General features: G+C 42.9%; 1 protein-coding gene across 1 annotated transcript in view; it reads left to right on the top strand.

Annotated features, from left to right (window-relative positions):
* The window catches only part of ATP10B (ATPase phospholipid transporting 10B (putative)), a 77,892-nt gene extending 71,647 nt beyond the window's left edge, over positions 1 to 6,245 (top strand). Inside the window, exons 19-22 of the mRNA XM_065409985.1 lie at positions 721 to 801; positions 929 to 1,033; positions 1,589 to 1,776; positions 5,744 to 6,245. Of these exons, the coding sequence (XP_065266057.1) occupies positions 721 to 801; positions 929 to 1,033; positions 1,589 to 1,776; positions 5,744 to 6,245 (876 nt within the window). The remainder of the gene's footprint in view (positions 1 to 720; positions 802 to 928; positions 1,034 to 1,588; positions 1,777 to 5,743) is intronic.
* Positions 6,246 to 17,603: the final 11,358 nt, after the last annotated feature.

The following is a 17,603-nucleotide window of genomic DNA, read 5'->3' on the forward strand; positions in this document are numbered from 1 at the left end:
TTATTACAAATGCACACATTTTTTTTCTCTGTCATTTTAAAATGCTTAGCCTAGCTTGGGCTCAACTGTTCTTTTCTAATCTGTTCTAATCAAAACCTTTTTTGAGGGCAGATTTTGACCTGCCCTTTTCAGGTCCCAGAACAGTGGAATACACAAGGAGTCAGGGCTCCTCCGTTTTATGCAGCAGTCACATTTTTAGTTTGGGGTATGATTTTCAGTGGTGCTGAGCGCACATGACTCAGACTAGTTTCACTTTGATGTTCTGACAGTCCAGCTCTTGGAATACAAAATGTGGAAGGTAGTCATGCTGCCAACAGACTCTCTGAAGAGGTCCCACCCTCTTCCAACACCCGCTGTTGGCCTGGTCTCGGTGGAATGTATTTCTTCATGTTTTCAAAGGGCATAGTCATTGGTGCTCTGGCATTCTGAAGGCCTCATCAACCTGCCACTCCCATAGTGACCCTATCGGTTACTGCAGCTCTTGCATTAAAAGTCATGATAAAGGTCTATATGTCAACATGTGCAATCACATTACATTTCCCTAAACTTACTGTTCCATGGAAAGGAGTTTTAAAGAATAACATTTGGCCCAAACATACAGCCCTTATGGGAGTTTTGCCTGAATAAGAACTGCAGGATCAGGCTCTTAAAGATGAGTTAATGGATGCAGTACAAACTAGCAGAAACAGTGTGATAATGGTTATCCCTCACTTCCTACAGACCTACAAGCTGTCAACTTTTAGTATTGCCGTGTTGGATGCCTTCTACCAGAGTCTCATCTGCTTCTTTGTCCCTTATTTGGTAAGTACGTAGAGGATTTAAACACTACTTCTTTAAAGAAGTAAAACAAAAAAAAAACCCAAAACACCAGTGTTTTCTTAAACCTTGACTAGTCAGAATGCATATCTGATTTTTGTCTATTTTCTAGATGTACAAGGACTCTGACATTGATGTCTTTACATTTGGAACCCCCATCAATACCATCTCTCTCTTCACAATTCTCTTGCACCAAGCTCTAGAAATGAAAACTTGGGTATGTCTGTAAATGTGATGTGTACAGATGACAATTTTACTTTTTGTGTGTTTAAATATGATTATAAGATAGTGTAGATAGGGCCTACAGAAAGCCATGGAATTGTCTTTGAGTCATTTTTTAACTCTGGATCACACAAAGGAAATACGTTTCCTTATATGCAGCGAGGTATCATCAATGGGCCAACAAAAATGGATGATTTGCCTAGATTAATTGCCTCCCTGGAATACCTTTGATTATTCATACAATGTCTTTGGGACAGAACAATGCAGAATTCTTGCAGTTAGGCATAAGAATAGGAGACTTTATGCCATGCTCTTAGAGATAGTCTTTATTACTTGCAAGTTATTGTCCTTTCAATGAGTTATGTGGAGGAGGGCATGTTTTATTCTGTAATATATATGTATTGCATTATGTAATAGTTCTCAATAACACGATCTGTACAGGTATGTTCCTTCCAATATCCTTATATGTTCCCCTGTACTACAACTAAAGTCAATGGGATCTAGCATCAGTGTTTGGTGCCATTAATGTGTTCTCTGCTTCTGTTCCTAGACATGCTTCCATTGGATCACAATGATTGGAAGTGTTCTGCTTTACTTCACCTTCTCAACTATCTACAATGCTGTCTGCGTTGTTTGTAATGAACCCACAAGCCCCTACTGGCTTATGGAGGATCAGCTGTCAGATCCTAGCTTTTATTTAGTGTGCTTCATTACACCAGTCATAGCACTTTTACCAAGGTTTGAACATTTGATTTTTTTTCCTTCCCAACGTTGGGATTTGAGGGCATTAGGGTAAAATAATAATAATGATGATGATAATGATGCCTTGTATAGATAAAAACAGTATTTTCCTTAGATGTCTCAGAGTCACGTTTGGTCCAACGTGGAGACCTGGCTTCTATTCTCAGTTCAGCCATTGGCAAGTCACTTGTGCCTCCTTTTGCTCATCTATAAAATGGACATGGTCATGCTTCTGTGAAGTGCTTTGTGATTTTACAAGTGAAAAGCTGCTATACAAGTGTTCAATATTATGGGTACAGCAATATTCAGTGTACCACTGTTCGGTAAAGGGTAGGTTTAAGTTTTGAATTGTCCCCAAATGCAATAAAATCTTGAAAAATATCTACTTCTATCATGTCACTATATTATACTACATTTTTAAATAATTACCATCTTAAAATTTGGCAATGCATTACTGCGGATAATTAATAATAACTTCTGTATATATAAACATCTCCGTACAGCCAAAATCTTAATTTACTATTGTGATGCTTTTGGGGTTCACTCAGACCAAAAAGGGCTTCTCTCGCCACCTGCCTTGGAACCCTGATTGCCTCTGTGCTGTGCACCTTTGGCTCAGAGCCCTGAAACCAGCAGCATGCTCACAGCACAATGGTCTCACCCTGGTTTCTTACTCACACTAAGTTATCAGCGTTCTCCAACTAGTTTAGTAGGAGGACCCATCTTTTGTAGATACAGTGAATTGGCTTCTTTGTTCTCCCAGGAGACGAATGACTCAAATATCTCTTTGCCCCCACATATATTACCCCAAAGTCCATTGTCTCTGTTTCAAGAGCCAGAAAGGCTTCCTGAAGGGTACAGACTTCATCTGTGGTTGTGATCATTAAGTGGTCTTTTCCCCTGCTTGTTGGCTTGATGGCTTTGTTTACCTTATATGTAAATGTACCTCCATTGTCCTCTGCCTGTGATTAAGCTGGTCAGACAAGGAAAAAACAGGGGGGAAACGGTTTTGCCTCCTATGTCTGTTTACAGACTACAAAACAATATCAGAGGGCATGCATAATTTCACATACAACATTGTTACATACATTTCACGGTGATATTAATGACAAGCATGGTGGTAGTTTTCAAATGACTTATTACAAGACACCTGTTAAATGAATATCATGGCAATGATGTGTTGAGGGCACTGAGTGTGTCAGACGTATTGTGAGTTACAGTATAGTATGCCCTCTGCCAGCAGGTATGGAGGGGCTCGCAGAGTCACAACTATATGCCAAATAATGGATGTATTGGAAAATATTCAGTGACAATGCAATTGTTTTAACAGGTGACAGGCTAAAAATATATACTTTCATTTCCTTATGTGTGTTATTGTTAACACCCTAGGTTATTAGAACTGAAATAGTTTATAAAAACAAATCTCCTATTCCCAAATTATGCTGCTAATTTATTTTTTGCACTACGTTCAACTTGGACAATGAAATAAGACTAGTTTGTTTCACTTTTTGTTTCTAGTCAGTTTCACTTTTGTGGTTGTCATGACCTGTAAATACTAGTTACAAAAACAGTTCCTTTAATGTTGTATTCTGTAGGACCACTTTTCAAACACATTATAAAATATGGGCCGAAATTATCAGAAAGGTGACCATTTAAGACTAGATAACTTTTTTTCCTTAAATAATACCTGTCCAATGAGTACTATTTTTCCATGTGTTTTTAGATTTACTTCTGTTTATATGCTGTGCTATATAAGGTAAAGATGAAGTGCCTCATATTTCGATGCAGGCCCACATCTTTGGGGTACAGCATCTTTTACTGTCTGTTTTGTTCCTGTATGATGGTTGGATTCCTATCAGCCCATATTCACTGTTGTCATTCTTGACCCTGAGCTTGCTACGAAGAGCTAGATCAAACACATAGTTCAGAATTCATGTCTCTATCTTGGGGATTCAGCAAGGTTGAGATCATTGCTGCCTCAGCAGGATACTGAGCTTAAGGATTTGTGTCTTGATAACTTCAGGGGTGGAGCACTGCTGTTCCCTCTTGCAGGCACCCCAGAATATTGTCTTTAGGAGTCTCTGTTCACACAAAATCCAGCTTGAAGTCCTCCACCCCCCCCCCAGAACTCCGTTATATAGAAAACACTCCTTCCTGTGATGTACAGCCTCACACTCAAATTAAGTTTTCTGTGACGTTCTTCCTCTTGGCATGCTGATTGATCCTTAGTTCCCCTGTTTCCCACCTGGAGTTTACAACTTTGAGACCCTGACTATCTCTAGGAGATAGGATTAAAATCCTAGAGCCTCAAGTCCTCCTCGTGGCCACAACTTCTTGTATTTATTGATTCTATAGGTTGGAGTTGCTAAGACATTCAGTGTTCAGTGAAGGACATACCCATTTGCCCTTGCTTGTGTGCAGGGTTTTTGTAGTAGCTCTCCGTGGTAGTTCTACCCATGCACATGACCAAAAAAATTTAACTATGCTTTCCTGTTAAGTATAGAATATGAATCTTGCTGCTTGTGAGCTCCCAGTTTCATGCAACTTTGCTCAACTTTCAGGCACTGCCAGGGAGCTGGAAGAAGAGTGGGTGCAGTGGAGGCAGTATAAAAGCAAGGAGTCTCTGCCTGACTAACCCTAGCCTCTGCAATTTTCCAACAGTCCACAAATTCTCTGTGGGACAGAGTCCCCTGTTCATTGTACTGGGAGGGTGAAAATCCCCATGCCCTTCACCTTTCCCTATCTCCCTGTCCCACTTCTGCCTCCACACACCACCTGATCTGAGTGTGAGGGGAACTTCAGAGTTAAGATCCCTTCCTGCATGGGAGAGAGGGGAACTGGGTCCTTTCTTAACACAGTTTCAAACAGCACTCCCTCTTAATTGGTTTAGGATGAGGGCCGGCTCTGGTCTTTTGGCCGCCCTAAGCAAAAAAAAAAAAAACCCGGGGCGGCCAGAACGGCAAAGCAAAGCAAAAAAAAAAAAAAAACCTGCAGCACGGCCGGAGCCAGGGTGCAGGGGGACTCCCTGCGCTGCAGACGTGCCCCGGCTAGCGGGGGGGTGGGGGAGGGAGCAGGGGGGGAGAGAGAGAGAGAGAAGGGGGGCAGCCAGGGCTTCAGCGGGGCACTGCCACGCGACCCTGACTGCTGCGCCGCCTGCCGGGAGGCTCCGCGCCACTCCGGTCGGCTGGGAGGGAAGGACGTGGGCTGCCCTGCCGGGCTTGCTGCAGGGCGCTCCCGTCCTCTGCGCTGCCGCCCCCTACAGGGCGGCCGGAGCGGAACAAACAAAACAAAAAAAAGCGGCCGTGTCGCCCTAGGATTGGGCGGAATGCCACCTCGAACAATCTGCCGCCCCAAGCACCAGCTTGCTCGGCTGGTGCCTGGAGCCGGCCCTGTTTAGGATACATATTGGCCAGCCATGTGGACAAAGGCCAAATCATGCTCCAAGTCCTTCTCAGAAACTGTCCTTACGGTGAGGCTTTGGTTTTCAAATATGGCCTGGTAGTGTAGAGACAGGCACCATCTCTCTAGGGAGGCCAGCTGTTTTGCTGGTTCCTGAGCCACCCACAAGCTGGGATTGTTTTTACTTCCAAGCCTCAGATGAGATGTTAAACTAAGATCCTTTCTGCCCACCCCCTTTCTGAATACGGGAGACTATAACCCCAGGGTCCTGACTGATAGTGCTTCTCTCAGTGAAACCAGAGCTGTGTCTGACCTTCCTTGCCCTATGCAGTGACTGCACAACCTGTATTATCGTAATTTATATAGCATCATAAGTGTAAATGACTCCATACAATAGGAGGACTGTGTGTATTTAAGTGCCTCCATTAGAAACATTACACCTCTCTGCCAGAAACCTGCAGAACAGTGGAAGCTGAAAGAACAGAATTAGATTTTTTTTTCATGTTGTGGTAAATTACTGATGAAGCCCGTTATTAATGCAGTACTCTTCTTCACCTTTCACCAGGTATCTTATGTTGGCCGTGCGAGGAACCTTCAGAGCATCTCCGATTCTGAAAGCTCAGCAGCTGGATAAGCTCCCTAAAGAGCAACGAGAGCTGGAAATCCAGAGGTGGAGGTCAGGAAAACAAGCCGCCCCAAGCACACCTATGGCATCACCCAGCGATGAGGTTGACCGAACCAACAGCAATTTACATGTGTCACAGTTTCTGGGCCAAGCAGCAGTTACACCCTATGGAAATAATGATACCCAGGGACTCTCCACTCCTGAAATGAATCACCTAAGGGACTGGATACTAAATGGAGAAGGTAATTCTTCCACCAGGAGGTGGGCAGGGGAAGAAACTACTGCTGCCAACTCCTTAGCAAGACCCTGCCCTGGGCGAGATCTACTTGAGCCCACTAGGATAGCATCTCCTGGGCCGTTCGCTAGCCATCTGACAAGTGATAACGCCGAAGAACTTACCCCTGGAAGCCATCGGAGGTCTGTGAGCGCAGTGACACTGTAAAAGATTTGGGGGGAGGGTGTTTGAACTTGTCATGTGACCACTTTTCTGGACATATTGTGCTGCTGCTGTGCGGCCCACGTGGAGAGGGAGTACAGAAGGGGGAGATAATGTTTCTATTTATATTCAACTGTGAAGTTTTCTAGATAGACAGACACATGGATTTACAAACCTGCTGGAACAGTGTAATATAATCACTAGTACTTACATAGCCCATGTTCATGTATCTTTTTGGGGAGTGGGAGTCACTAGCTGGTTGGTTTTGATTAACTAGGGCAATATGACATGAGCATCAATTAGTCACTGTGAAATGCACAATATGGATGACAACCAAAGAGGTTGCTCACCAAGGGACATTTTCCCTTCACAATAATGGTGGTTGAATACCTGTGTGTTGATTAAATGGTAACTACAGTGAGAGGGAACCGTCCTCTAGGCCTTGCCTTAAAGTGGGAAATCCCATTCCAGCTCCTTTCAAGCTTTGTTGCTTTTTCAAGGGGCACCAGCAACTTAAAAATCACACTTCTATCTGACAATGTGTAATCTCCTACGGTTACAAGTGATACCTAAGGTGACTGTAACAGAAAGAAATTAGAAAAAATGGTATATTTTTCAGTTTGTATGCTTTATGCATGTAACAATACTGTGTGTATAGTCAGTTTCACCCTTTTTGTCTGTGTTGATCTTCTACACAGCAGTTGAGGGCAGTGAAGAAAAGATTTTAATAAACAGAAAAATGTTCATATAAAATCACACACAAAAAAACTTGCAGGAGAACTTCAGGGAAGGTGTAGGACTTGTACTTTTGAAAACTACCTAATTTAAACCAAAAAGTGAAATAGAAATATATTAACCCTGGCCGAATTTCAATTCAAGTAAACGTTCAACCTAACTAGAATTCTCCTAGCTTTTTCATTTGCCCTATACTATTATGAAGTGTTGCTGTGTTCTGTCAGACACATATCATGTTCTACCCCAGAGCTGGATGCATTCAATAATAGATGTGGACATCCCTACATGTTTATCAATATTGTTGGGATCGTTTTGTGATGAAAGTTGCTGAAGAGATGGAAAATATTTTACAACATATACAGGCTGCTAATCACATTATAGTTGCAATAGCAAATGGTGACTAAAATGAAGTGTGTGTCTTCAAGACTTTTAAAAAATACATCTCTAGATCTTTTTCAATACCTCAAAGTAATAAGAAATAAGAATAATCATAAATGACTCCAACATTACTAGCTGTTGCAATGCAGTGAATGATGTCTCTATTGTTTCTCATAGAAATACTGACTTATTAGCACTATGTCAGGTTGCAAGATGTCACAGGAAAATCTTCACAACGTGGGGCTTAAATTGAACCCAATCATGCACTAAACCTATCTTGCCTGGCACTTGTGACTCAACCACTGACTCTCTATTTTAGAACTATTTTTAGCCTATATATATGTATTATTTTAGCTAATTTATTAGGACACATCACAATGTGTGACCCCTTTTTAATAACCCATTTAGCAAACACTCATTTGGCTTTCAGTGTATTCTGAGGACTACTGTAATTCAAGTTGTGGTTACTTTAAAACAAGTCAGGTAGGACTGAATATCATACCTAGGACTTAGATTTGTACTAAAACTGTAGTTCATTTATAACTGTAACCAATACAGTATTGTCTGCTCTGATGGAAGTAGAAGGCCATTTAGAAAGAGATTTTTTGTGTGTGATGTATGAATGAAGGGAATTAGGTATAGTTGAGGTTATTGTTAATGGGATGTGAGATTGCTCAGTGGCCTGCTCACTGGGTAAGAATGAATCCTTCGGTGACTATATTTGATATCAAGTCTTTTCTACTGGTTTTATGTGATCTAGTCCATTTTCTCTGAACTCGGGGAAATGAGGTGCCATTCACCAGTTTTTTCTCATGTATTTTATGATGACAAAATGTGGAATATTTCCACTGTAATAAAATTAATACATTTATGACTCAGAGTGTTATTCATGATGAGCCTTACCTGACAGGGGGAAAAAAGTAATAATATCAAACTCTTTTATATAGCACTTTTAATCAGCAGATCTCAAAGTGTTTTAGAAAGGAGGTTGGCATCATTGTCCCCATTTTATAGATGGGGAAACTGAGGAACGGAGAGGAAGTAACTTGCCCAAAGTCACCCAGCAGCCAGTGGCCAAAACGAGGTCTACTGAGCCCTAGTCTAGTGCTTTATCCACCAGGTCACACTGGCAACTTGTTAAGGGCAAAATAATGGATACCTTGTAGATCTGTGTGGGTATATGGAGAGGGTGCAGGGGGCAGCCAAGACCAGTTCAAGCAAACCTGGGGACCGCTGTGGAGTCTCATAATTGAGTCCCCTGTCTACTGGCCTCAAGAATCAATGTGTGATTTTTCTTCTCGCCACACCACCTGAAAAATTGTTGTACCATACAGGTTGCCCTCCCAGCTGGGAAGCCAAGAGAATTAGGAGGGAATGTGTCCAGAACTGGTTCGAGGATGCAGTGCAGGGAATAGCAGTTCTCTGTTAAAAAGGAAGAGGGAGGATTCCCTGCCATGTGCTCACCTGTCTGAATGTATCCAGAGGTTCCATGATGCTTAGGGCCACCTATTATACAGAGTGAGAGAGACACTCTGCCTGCCCAACAAACTTAAAAACAGAAGTATTTACTCCTAGACGAATGAGTAGACGTTTGTAAGTGTGCCTTTTAATCTGCTTGTCAACTAGCTACCTGATAGCGCCATCAAGTGGTAGATGATTACAATAAATGGCCCAATTTACTCCTCTATCTGTGGAATGGACTGTGGTCTTCAGTACCAGAAAGCTCTGCAGCATTAGAACAGTGTAAACCACCCACCCATTTGGGGGTGGAGGCAGAGTGAACTGATGTAGCCCACAAAATGCAAGGCACCAGGCAAGAGCAGGCCTCAGAAGCCTAGCAGGATACTAGCTGGAGAGTAAAGCAGTCCTTTGGCAGCTCTCCACTTGGGGCGAGAATGGTGGCAACGCTGTTACCTATCCTGCCTTAGGCTCAGAGCCGAATCAAGCCCAAAGTGGATTTATTTCCCATGGGGCTGTTTTGTTTGCTTGACAGAGGTTGCTTATTTTCATGAATCTAAATGCACCGTGGCTTATTTAAATGAGTCCTTTTCAGGACACACTCCATCGATTATAGTGTGAACGGTCAAAAAGCAGAATGGGTCTCTAGCATTTTCATTTGCCTGCTGCTGGTAGCAACTTCATTGTTTCATTTTGTTGGACCACAAAATATTAAAAATGAATGAGTCTCATTAAAATTGCCACATAATCTTCTTTTGGTCTGTGACACTTTATCATAATAAAGTAATTGCACAAATGACAATGCTTGAAGCCACATAGAGGAGGCACTGTTACCTATGAGACAAACTGAAGGTGACTTCTCTTATGTAAGTGACCAGCTCTCTCTTATATAAGTGAGCAGGTGTTCACTTACACAAGGCTATCCACAAAGTAATGGAAGCTACCCCCGAGCTGCTTGCAATGATCAGAGAAGAGCCATCCATCCTGTTAGAGGAGGGGACGTTTTAAGTGCATGGGGATGGAGGTGTGCACACACCCTGTTATACTTTAACTGAATTTGTGCCTCTTAGTGCAACACTTTGGAAATGTGCCCTTTGGCCTACTAGATATTGGCTGTAATTGTTCAGATTAAAAGCCCAAAAGAAGAAGAGGTGGGGGGAGGACACAGTTTGCTCTTTTGTTCAGCACAACACTGACAGTAATATTCTATACAGAGAGGTGGGTGTAACACCACAGCAAAGAATGTCTGTTTTGCCTAAAGGATAGATTGCCATATATTTTGCAACTTGTGTGCTACATCTGTACTGTTTAATTCATTTGTTTGATTGCAGTACCAGGCACTGTAGAAGTACGAAGCTGTTTGCTTTGGAGGGTGGGGGGAAGATGACTGAAGACAGGATGCGGTGTGAATTAGATACTTGCAAACGGTGCTGATGACTAAAAATATAAACGCTAAGATAAGATAAGAGACTTTTGAAGATAATGATCCCAGAGGGTGGGAGATAGAGGGCTGACCAAATAACATGATCTATAAAGTACTTTTGAGTTTGAGGTTGGTGGTGATTGGAACTCACAGCAATTATCAGTACATGAGCCAAATGTGAATAGGACTTGCCATCTAACTATTATAATCTAACACCTGATTATTCTCAGTTACATAGACAAGCCAGGGATGGAAAACAGAGGTTGAATTTATTATGCTTTCAAAAGGAAAATGACTTGGAGCTGATTCTCTGTTGCCTTAAAGCCCCAGGAACTAGCTCCTGTATAAGGCAGCTCCCTCCACCCAGCACAGAGCTGTTAGAGCAGCCTTTTTCACTCCACTCCAAACTTCTGCATTGGGGGGCGAATGGGAGGGAGGTGCCAGGGTACTGTAAGGTGGGAGTGTGGCCCATAGCACAATGCTCTAAGGCCCACAGGTTGCTTGGGCTGCACCCACCCCCAAATATGGGAGGCACGTGGCTGAGCACAGGGATGGTCTAACTGAGAATTAGGGCCTAAATGCATCTCTTGATATCAACAATGGCCCCTTCACTGGACACCATCTAATGTGTTTTAATCTCATAGTGTTACAAAGAAGAATCCACCTTCTACACTTGCCAGCCTAATTCACACCCCTCCTATACACCCTTCTATGCTTCCATTCCCATTTTCCATTGACGCACATAAAAGGAAAAGAATCAAAATTAATTAAAGAGCATTGAAACTGAAATTGTTTATACAAAACAATAAAAACCTAGAAAAGTCCCTTTTTGGAGACAGTGAATATTGGTTACAGCAACGATCGGCAACCTTTGGCACGTGGCTCATCAGGGTAAGCACCCTGGCGGGCCGGGCTGGTTTGTTTACCTGCCGCGTCCGCAGGTTCAGCCGATCGCAGCCCCCATTGGCCTGGAGCGGCGAACCGCGGCCAGTGGGAGCCGCGATCAGCCGAACCTGCGGACACGGCAGGTAAACAAGCAGGCCCGGCCCGCCAGGGTGCTTACCCTGGCGAGCCGTGTGCCAAAGGTTGCCGATCCCTGGGTTACAGTCTCTTATTCAGTCAAATAGTCCTTCCTGGTGTGGAAGAAAGGGTTAATGCTGTTGAGCAATTCTGAATCAGGAATGATAGTCACTTTCCTGCTTTAGACAAAACCGACAGACACAGAAGGCAAAGGAGAAATAGGATAGTAAATGGGGGGAAATACAGTTTTTGTTGATGTTCTCAGAATGCAGTGTGGCTAGTCAGTCATGGTTAGATGCTTAGAGCTTAGAGCCAGCAAATTGGCCACAATGGGTGTGGCTCTGGACCCTGGTTTAATTCCCCGGTCAAAGGACATCAGCTGGTTGGTCTGGTCAGGTCCCTCTCCTTCACTGGTCCTTCTCAGGCCAGGCAGAGCTGAATGGGCCATCTCATCTCACCATGCTGGTGCCATGTAGTAGAGTTTATTTTAGGATCAGGTGAAAAGCAGAGGGGACAAGAAAATCAGGGAGGAAGAGAGAGGAGAGCACAAGGGAAGATCTCACATATATCAGGTTGGGGTCCTCGCTGGTGTCGTGATGAGGGGCAGATGTACCCATTGGAGTATCAAGAACTGCTGTCATGGCAACAATTCTTCCACCACAGCTGCAAAGTTGGTAAGAGGTTTTTTTTTCTCTCCCCCTCCCCAAATCTCTTTCTTAAGGGCACCAAAAAGGCAATGGGTGGGATAACATAGCCTCTTGTTATTTTGTTCATCAATTAGGCCTAATATCCGATGCACCAGTTTTGGTTCATTGATTTCCAATCCTCTACTCCTCTTGTTTGCCAGTCTTAACACAGTCTTTGAGTGGTTTTCTGTTTAAATATATTCAGTCTTTCTGTCTCCTCACCTCTTCTCTTAAACAGTTTTATATAACCGATCACTGTGATGAGTCATAAACCTTTACCTACTTTTCACCAGTTATGCTAACAATTCTTATAGGCCTGCAAGGCCTCAATTATTACATCATCTCTCCCTAGGTGGGTCTCCTTTTGCTCTCACTCCCAGATCTTGGCATTGACACTGGGTTTCTCCCCTCCCTCTCCTGCCACTTTGAGTCCCCTCCTTGTCATTCCCATCCCACTCCATCTGCTTTAACATCCATTCTGAACTAACTTCAGTTTACCCCAGGCCCTGCTCTCCATCCTCCTTACTCCCTATCTGTAATGCCTGCCTTGATTTCTCCTTCCATCCTCAATCCCCTCCCTTTATGCAGACAGCTTCATTTTCCACAACAACTTGTCTGAATCTGCTACCTCTCCAGCCCTCCTATTCACCACCTCATTTAATCTCCCCCATGCACTGTCTGGATCGCTCCTAATCTGGTCTCGGATAAGCATAAGTTCTTGCTCTGATCTCTGAATTTCTTTTCTGCAGACAGGGTTGTGCCATTTCCCCCCAAGAAACAGAATTAACGCTTTGAGAACTCTTTGCCTCTCCATCCTTCCCCTTTCCCATCCCTAGTTCAAACCCATTGCCCTTCATGCCAACATTATTCTGAGTCTCCCACCTCTTGTGTTCCTAACCCTTTGGCCTGTTCCTTTTGACACCATCCCCTCCCAATTAGCATCTTCTTTCTTTCCTCGCCTTCCTTTCCTCCACTGGGTCCTTTCCCAGTGCCTGAAAGCATGCTATCTTTCCTATACTGAAAAATCCTTCCTTAACCCCACCTGCCTCTTTCCCTTTGTCTGTAAAATCCTTGAGCATGCTGCCTCCTCCAGCTGCTTAGACTACCTTGCTTCCCCTCCTGTCTGGCATTCACTCTCTATATTTCATGAAAACTGTGCTTACTAATGATCTCCTCTCTGCTAGGTCAGATAGGCACTTCTCTCTTCTTATTCTCATAAAAAAGGCACAGTAGCAGCTAAGCTTTAGTGGGTAGGAGAAAAACAATGTGTGTCTTTAAGATTACTTCTATAAATCTGTGATAATGGATATGGGCGTATGCTTGAAGCTAATTTAGAATGGCCTACAAGAGAGCCATAATAATACATAATGGATGCTTTTTTTGTGGGTCTGCATCCAAGGAGCATGTCTGACTATGTTTTAAACTCCATGTAAGTTGATGGTGATCTATAAATTATCATAATGGCAAACTAAACTCTCAGGGTGAAATATTGACCCTGCTGGTGTGGATGGGAGCTTTGCCAATGACTTCACTGGGGCCAGGATTTCACTCTCTTGTGTTTCATGTCTTCTGTCTCAGTCTCAGTTATGTGCTTGCAATTCTCATTGGACAGGATTCTGCCCTCAGTTATATCTGTGCAACCCCAATGGGAGTTTGAAGCATACCTGAAGGCAGAATTGGGCTCATGAGATTTAAGGTACATGGGTGGTAACTGATTGGCGTATAGTCCCATAGACACCTGTAGTGCATTATTGTATTTGGAGCATCATTCTAAATGTGCTGTCGTTTGGCTCTGTGGCCAATCCAAACGAACTCACGTGCAAAGCATGCATTTATCCCAGAACATTTTAAATAAAACTTTAAATAAATAGGTGACTGTATAGCTCGGTCAGTGGTAGTGTAGCCAGTGCTTCACACCTTTGTGCTGCTTTTCTTACCAGTAGAACTAATTCAATTCTACTTAGCTCTAAGTACAAACTCCTCTATGTGTACTGGTTTTATTTAAAACAAATAAGCACACATGTAAATCAATAAGGCTGAGGTCAAGTGAATAGGGCTCAATTAAAAGGAGTTAAATTCAGTGTAACTCTATTAGAGCCCATCTTGTTCCTCTAATCTGTTAATTCTACAGGAGTTTGCCAGGAAGGTTTCCCAGCTTGAACATACCCTGCCATCTGAGCAGGCACACCCTTGCTGTGTCCAGCCACCCAGGGGACAAGAATCTCATTTTCTTGAGTCTAAATTTTGGATTTCTTGACGAGCCAAAGGAGTAGATCCTCAGTTCTGTCCTTTGTGCCCCTGATGCAAAGCAGGAGGGGATGAATAAAGGTGGGTGGCACCTTGATCAAGCCTGCAGAATATCACAAGAGGTGAGGGGCACTTTGTTAGGTAGCCAGGGCTATTTAGAGGTTTATAGATCAAATCCCTAAACACCACCCAGAGGCCATTGCACTTTGTGGAGTACCCACGTAATGTGCTCTGTGTGAAGTCATTCCTAAGCAAGCATCCACATTCCATACCAGCTTAAGTTTGAAGGACCATAAGGTGCATCCCCGTGCACTTAGGAGATGGCAATAACTTGGTTTGGCATCTTAGCTTTGGGGAGAGGAGATGAAGAGGGTCAAGGGTGATTCTCTCTCTCTCTCTCTCTCTCAAAAATGTTGGATGCCCCAAAAAACATGGGGGCCTGGTGCTCAGCCCAGCCTTAACCAGGCCTCCTCCTTCATAACCTACAATTTTGCAGGCACCAACAAGTACATGGACATCAAAATGACTTAAATTTCACCTGCAACTTAGGGTCAGGCTTAAATTCAGTCCCCCCCGCCCCAGATATGCAGCTAAACTTCCTACCTTTATAGCACTTTCCTTTGGAGATTCTCAAAGAATAAAGACAAATACTATTTTCTGGGAGAAGAAAGAAATATTTAGGATCCCATTGCAAATTTGGAAGGGAATATATTTTAAAGGGAGGTGAGGTTTTAACCTATATGGTTGTCATTTATTATCTCTCTAGTCTTTACTCTGATTTCCTCTCCCCTGTGCCTGTGCGTTTAATTGATCGCTTGCATGTAGAAGCAAATGAAAAAACAAACATCATGTATTTAAATATTAGGTATGAATATTCATGAGCATATAGAAACACGTGTAGTATCCCTGGTGATATTATTGGTGTGTACTACATTAAATGTTAGGGAATCTGACACATTATGAAATTAGTCAAGCTGTAATCTTCTCATTTACACTAGTTTCCATGCCCATCTCCTGGACCACACGTATAGGAAAATATCCGCGTATACAGAAGTCTTTGTAAAGCACCCTACACACTCAGTGCAATATTGGTAAAAGTGTTCCTCTTGTGAGCAGTGAGAGATGATCATATGAGGAGTACCACTGTTGTCCATGTTTTGACTTAAGAATGGTTTGGTCTATATTAACATTTCCCTTTTTACAAATGAGAGTAATAAGCAATGTGCATTTTATGACTGCACGTTTTAAGGATTTTCCCTGGCTTGCAGTACACAGGCACTATATTAGGGGAGTTTCAGAATTCAAATGTGAGTGGTTGATGGAGTGTCGGGAGCTAGTTTTATATGCAGTAGTGTTTGCCTGATTTTCACGGTATGGATACTGAAGACAGAAACAAAGTAAGAGATGTACAAGTGTTCCTCTTGTGAGCAGTGAGAGATGATCATATGAGGAGTACCACTGTTGTCCATGTTTTGACTTAAGAATGGTTTGGTCTATATTAACATTTCCCTTTTTACAAATGAGAGTAATAAGCAATGTGCATTTTATGACTGCACGTTTTAAGGATTTTCCCTGGCTTGCAGTACACAGGCACTATATTAGGGGAGTTTCAGAATTCAAATGTGAGTGGTTGATGGAGTGTCGGGAGCTAGTTTTATATGCAGTAGTGTTTGCCTGATTTTCATGGTATGGATACCGAAGACAGAAACAAAGTAAGAGATGTACAGGCATAAATCAATGCCATACAACTGACAACACTTATGAGATGTGAATTAAAAGAAAAATTCCAGTTTTACTGTTTGCTCCTCATTCCATCCAACTGGAGGAAGCATGTAGAGCGGTCAATCATCTCAAACTTGCTTTTAGCTCATCGAGGTCCTGAGCCTGCAGCCACTGATTATGATTAGATTATAGCCACAGTTACAGTGGGATATAGCATACGTACACTGCACGCATACCCAGCAAAGGTATAAATAGCATTGCTTACGCGAGCAGAGTAAAGACATAGATTCATAGATTCTAGGACTGGAAGGGGCCTCGAGAGGTCATCGAGTCCAGTCCCCTGCCCGCATGGCAGGACCAAATACTGTCTAGACCATCCCTGATAGACATTTATCTAACCTACTCTTAAATATCTCCAGAGATGGAGATTCCACAACCTCCCTAGGCAATTTATTCCAGTGTTTAACCACCCTGACAGTTAGGAACTTTTTCCTAATGTCCAACCTAGACCTCCCTTGCTGCAGTTTAAGCCCATTGCTTCTTGTTCTATCCTTAGAGGCTAAGGTGAACAAGTTTTCTTGCCAGACCCTACACAACTCTCTACACACCAAGCAGTGCCTGCTGCCTCTACAGTGTCCCGCTACCTCCCGCGCCTCCCTCCCGTATCCCCTTATTGCTTTATATTCTTCACTGGTCTTCAGAAACAAGTTAATCCAAACAACAATTTCCTAATTTTCTTTTCCCCCACCCCCACCCTGATACCCTGTGTCTTTTCTGAAACAGTAAGAGTGTAAAATTGTGTGCTTGCTAATTTAACAAGGGATTTCTGCCTACATGGAACTGGTGTGATACATGTCCTAGAAATCTTCCAGCAGGTCAAAATCTATGGACTTGGGATATCCCCTAATGGGACCTGTCTGATGCTAATGAGGAAATAAGACACCCCAAAGAGGATTGTGGAGGGGCTATTGATTTTCGAGACTTTGTTCTGGATATCTAGCAAAATTTTCAGGAGCAAAATAGCCAATGATTTGAGATACGTTACTGTGTATGGTAAACAATAGCTTCAAGCAGCTGTTAATTAGCTTGGGCACCATTCTTCTCCTGTCTTTCATGTCTGGATACCTTCTTCAGACTAAAGAAGCAGAAGGAAAACATCCAAGCATAAGAATCAGAAGGCAAAGAAAGAGCGGTAGCTAGGGATAACAACTGAAAAATAAATTAGATGAGGTCTCCCCACACACAGACTAGGGACTCAGCAAAAAGAACTTTCTAAGGAATTAGGAGCTAGATGTACAAAGAGCAGAGAAGTTTAGTAGTCACTCTCTGTCACACCTATACCTGTGTCAGCGCACACAACATTCTAGAACCCATCTTTTTCACTTTCAACGCGCTATTTTTTCCTCTGAAGTTTAGTGTTTCAGGGAATAAGGCTCTCAGCACCGTGCAAAGTTAAAAAGGCTCTTTGCCACCTACTGTGCTGAATCTGAGCTCAGAAAAAATGTTCAGTTCTGTTATAATGGCCTGTGTAGTCTATTTCAGGGCATCAGACCTATACATCCATCCATTCATAACATCAGCCTTTCTGTGGCAATGAAGAAAGCCGCTGAAGCACTTTTCTTGTCTATCATTGTAATTGACAAAGGGTTTGCCTGGAACTCTTGAATTCTTTGCCTATCCAGGCTGTTAGGTAAG

The sequence above is a fragment of the Emys orbicularis genome, chromosome 8 (assembly GCF_028017835.1).
Source record: "Emys orbicularis isolate rEmyOrb1 chromosome 8, rEmyOrb1.hap1, whole genome shotgun sequence".
NCBI classification, from domain to species: Eukaryota; Metazoa; Chordata; order Testudines; family Emydidae; genus Emys; species Emys orbicularis.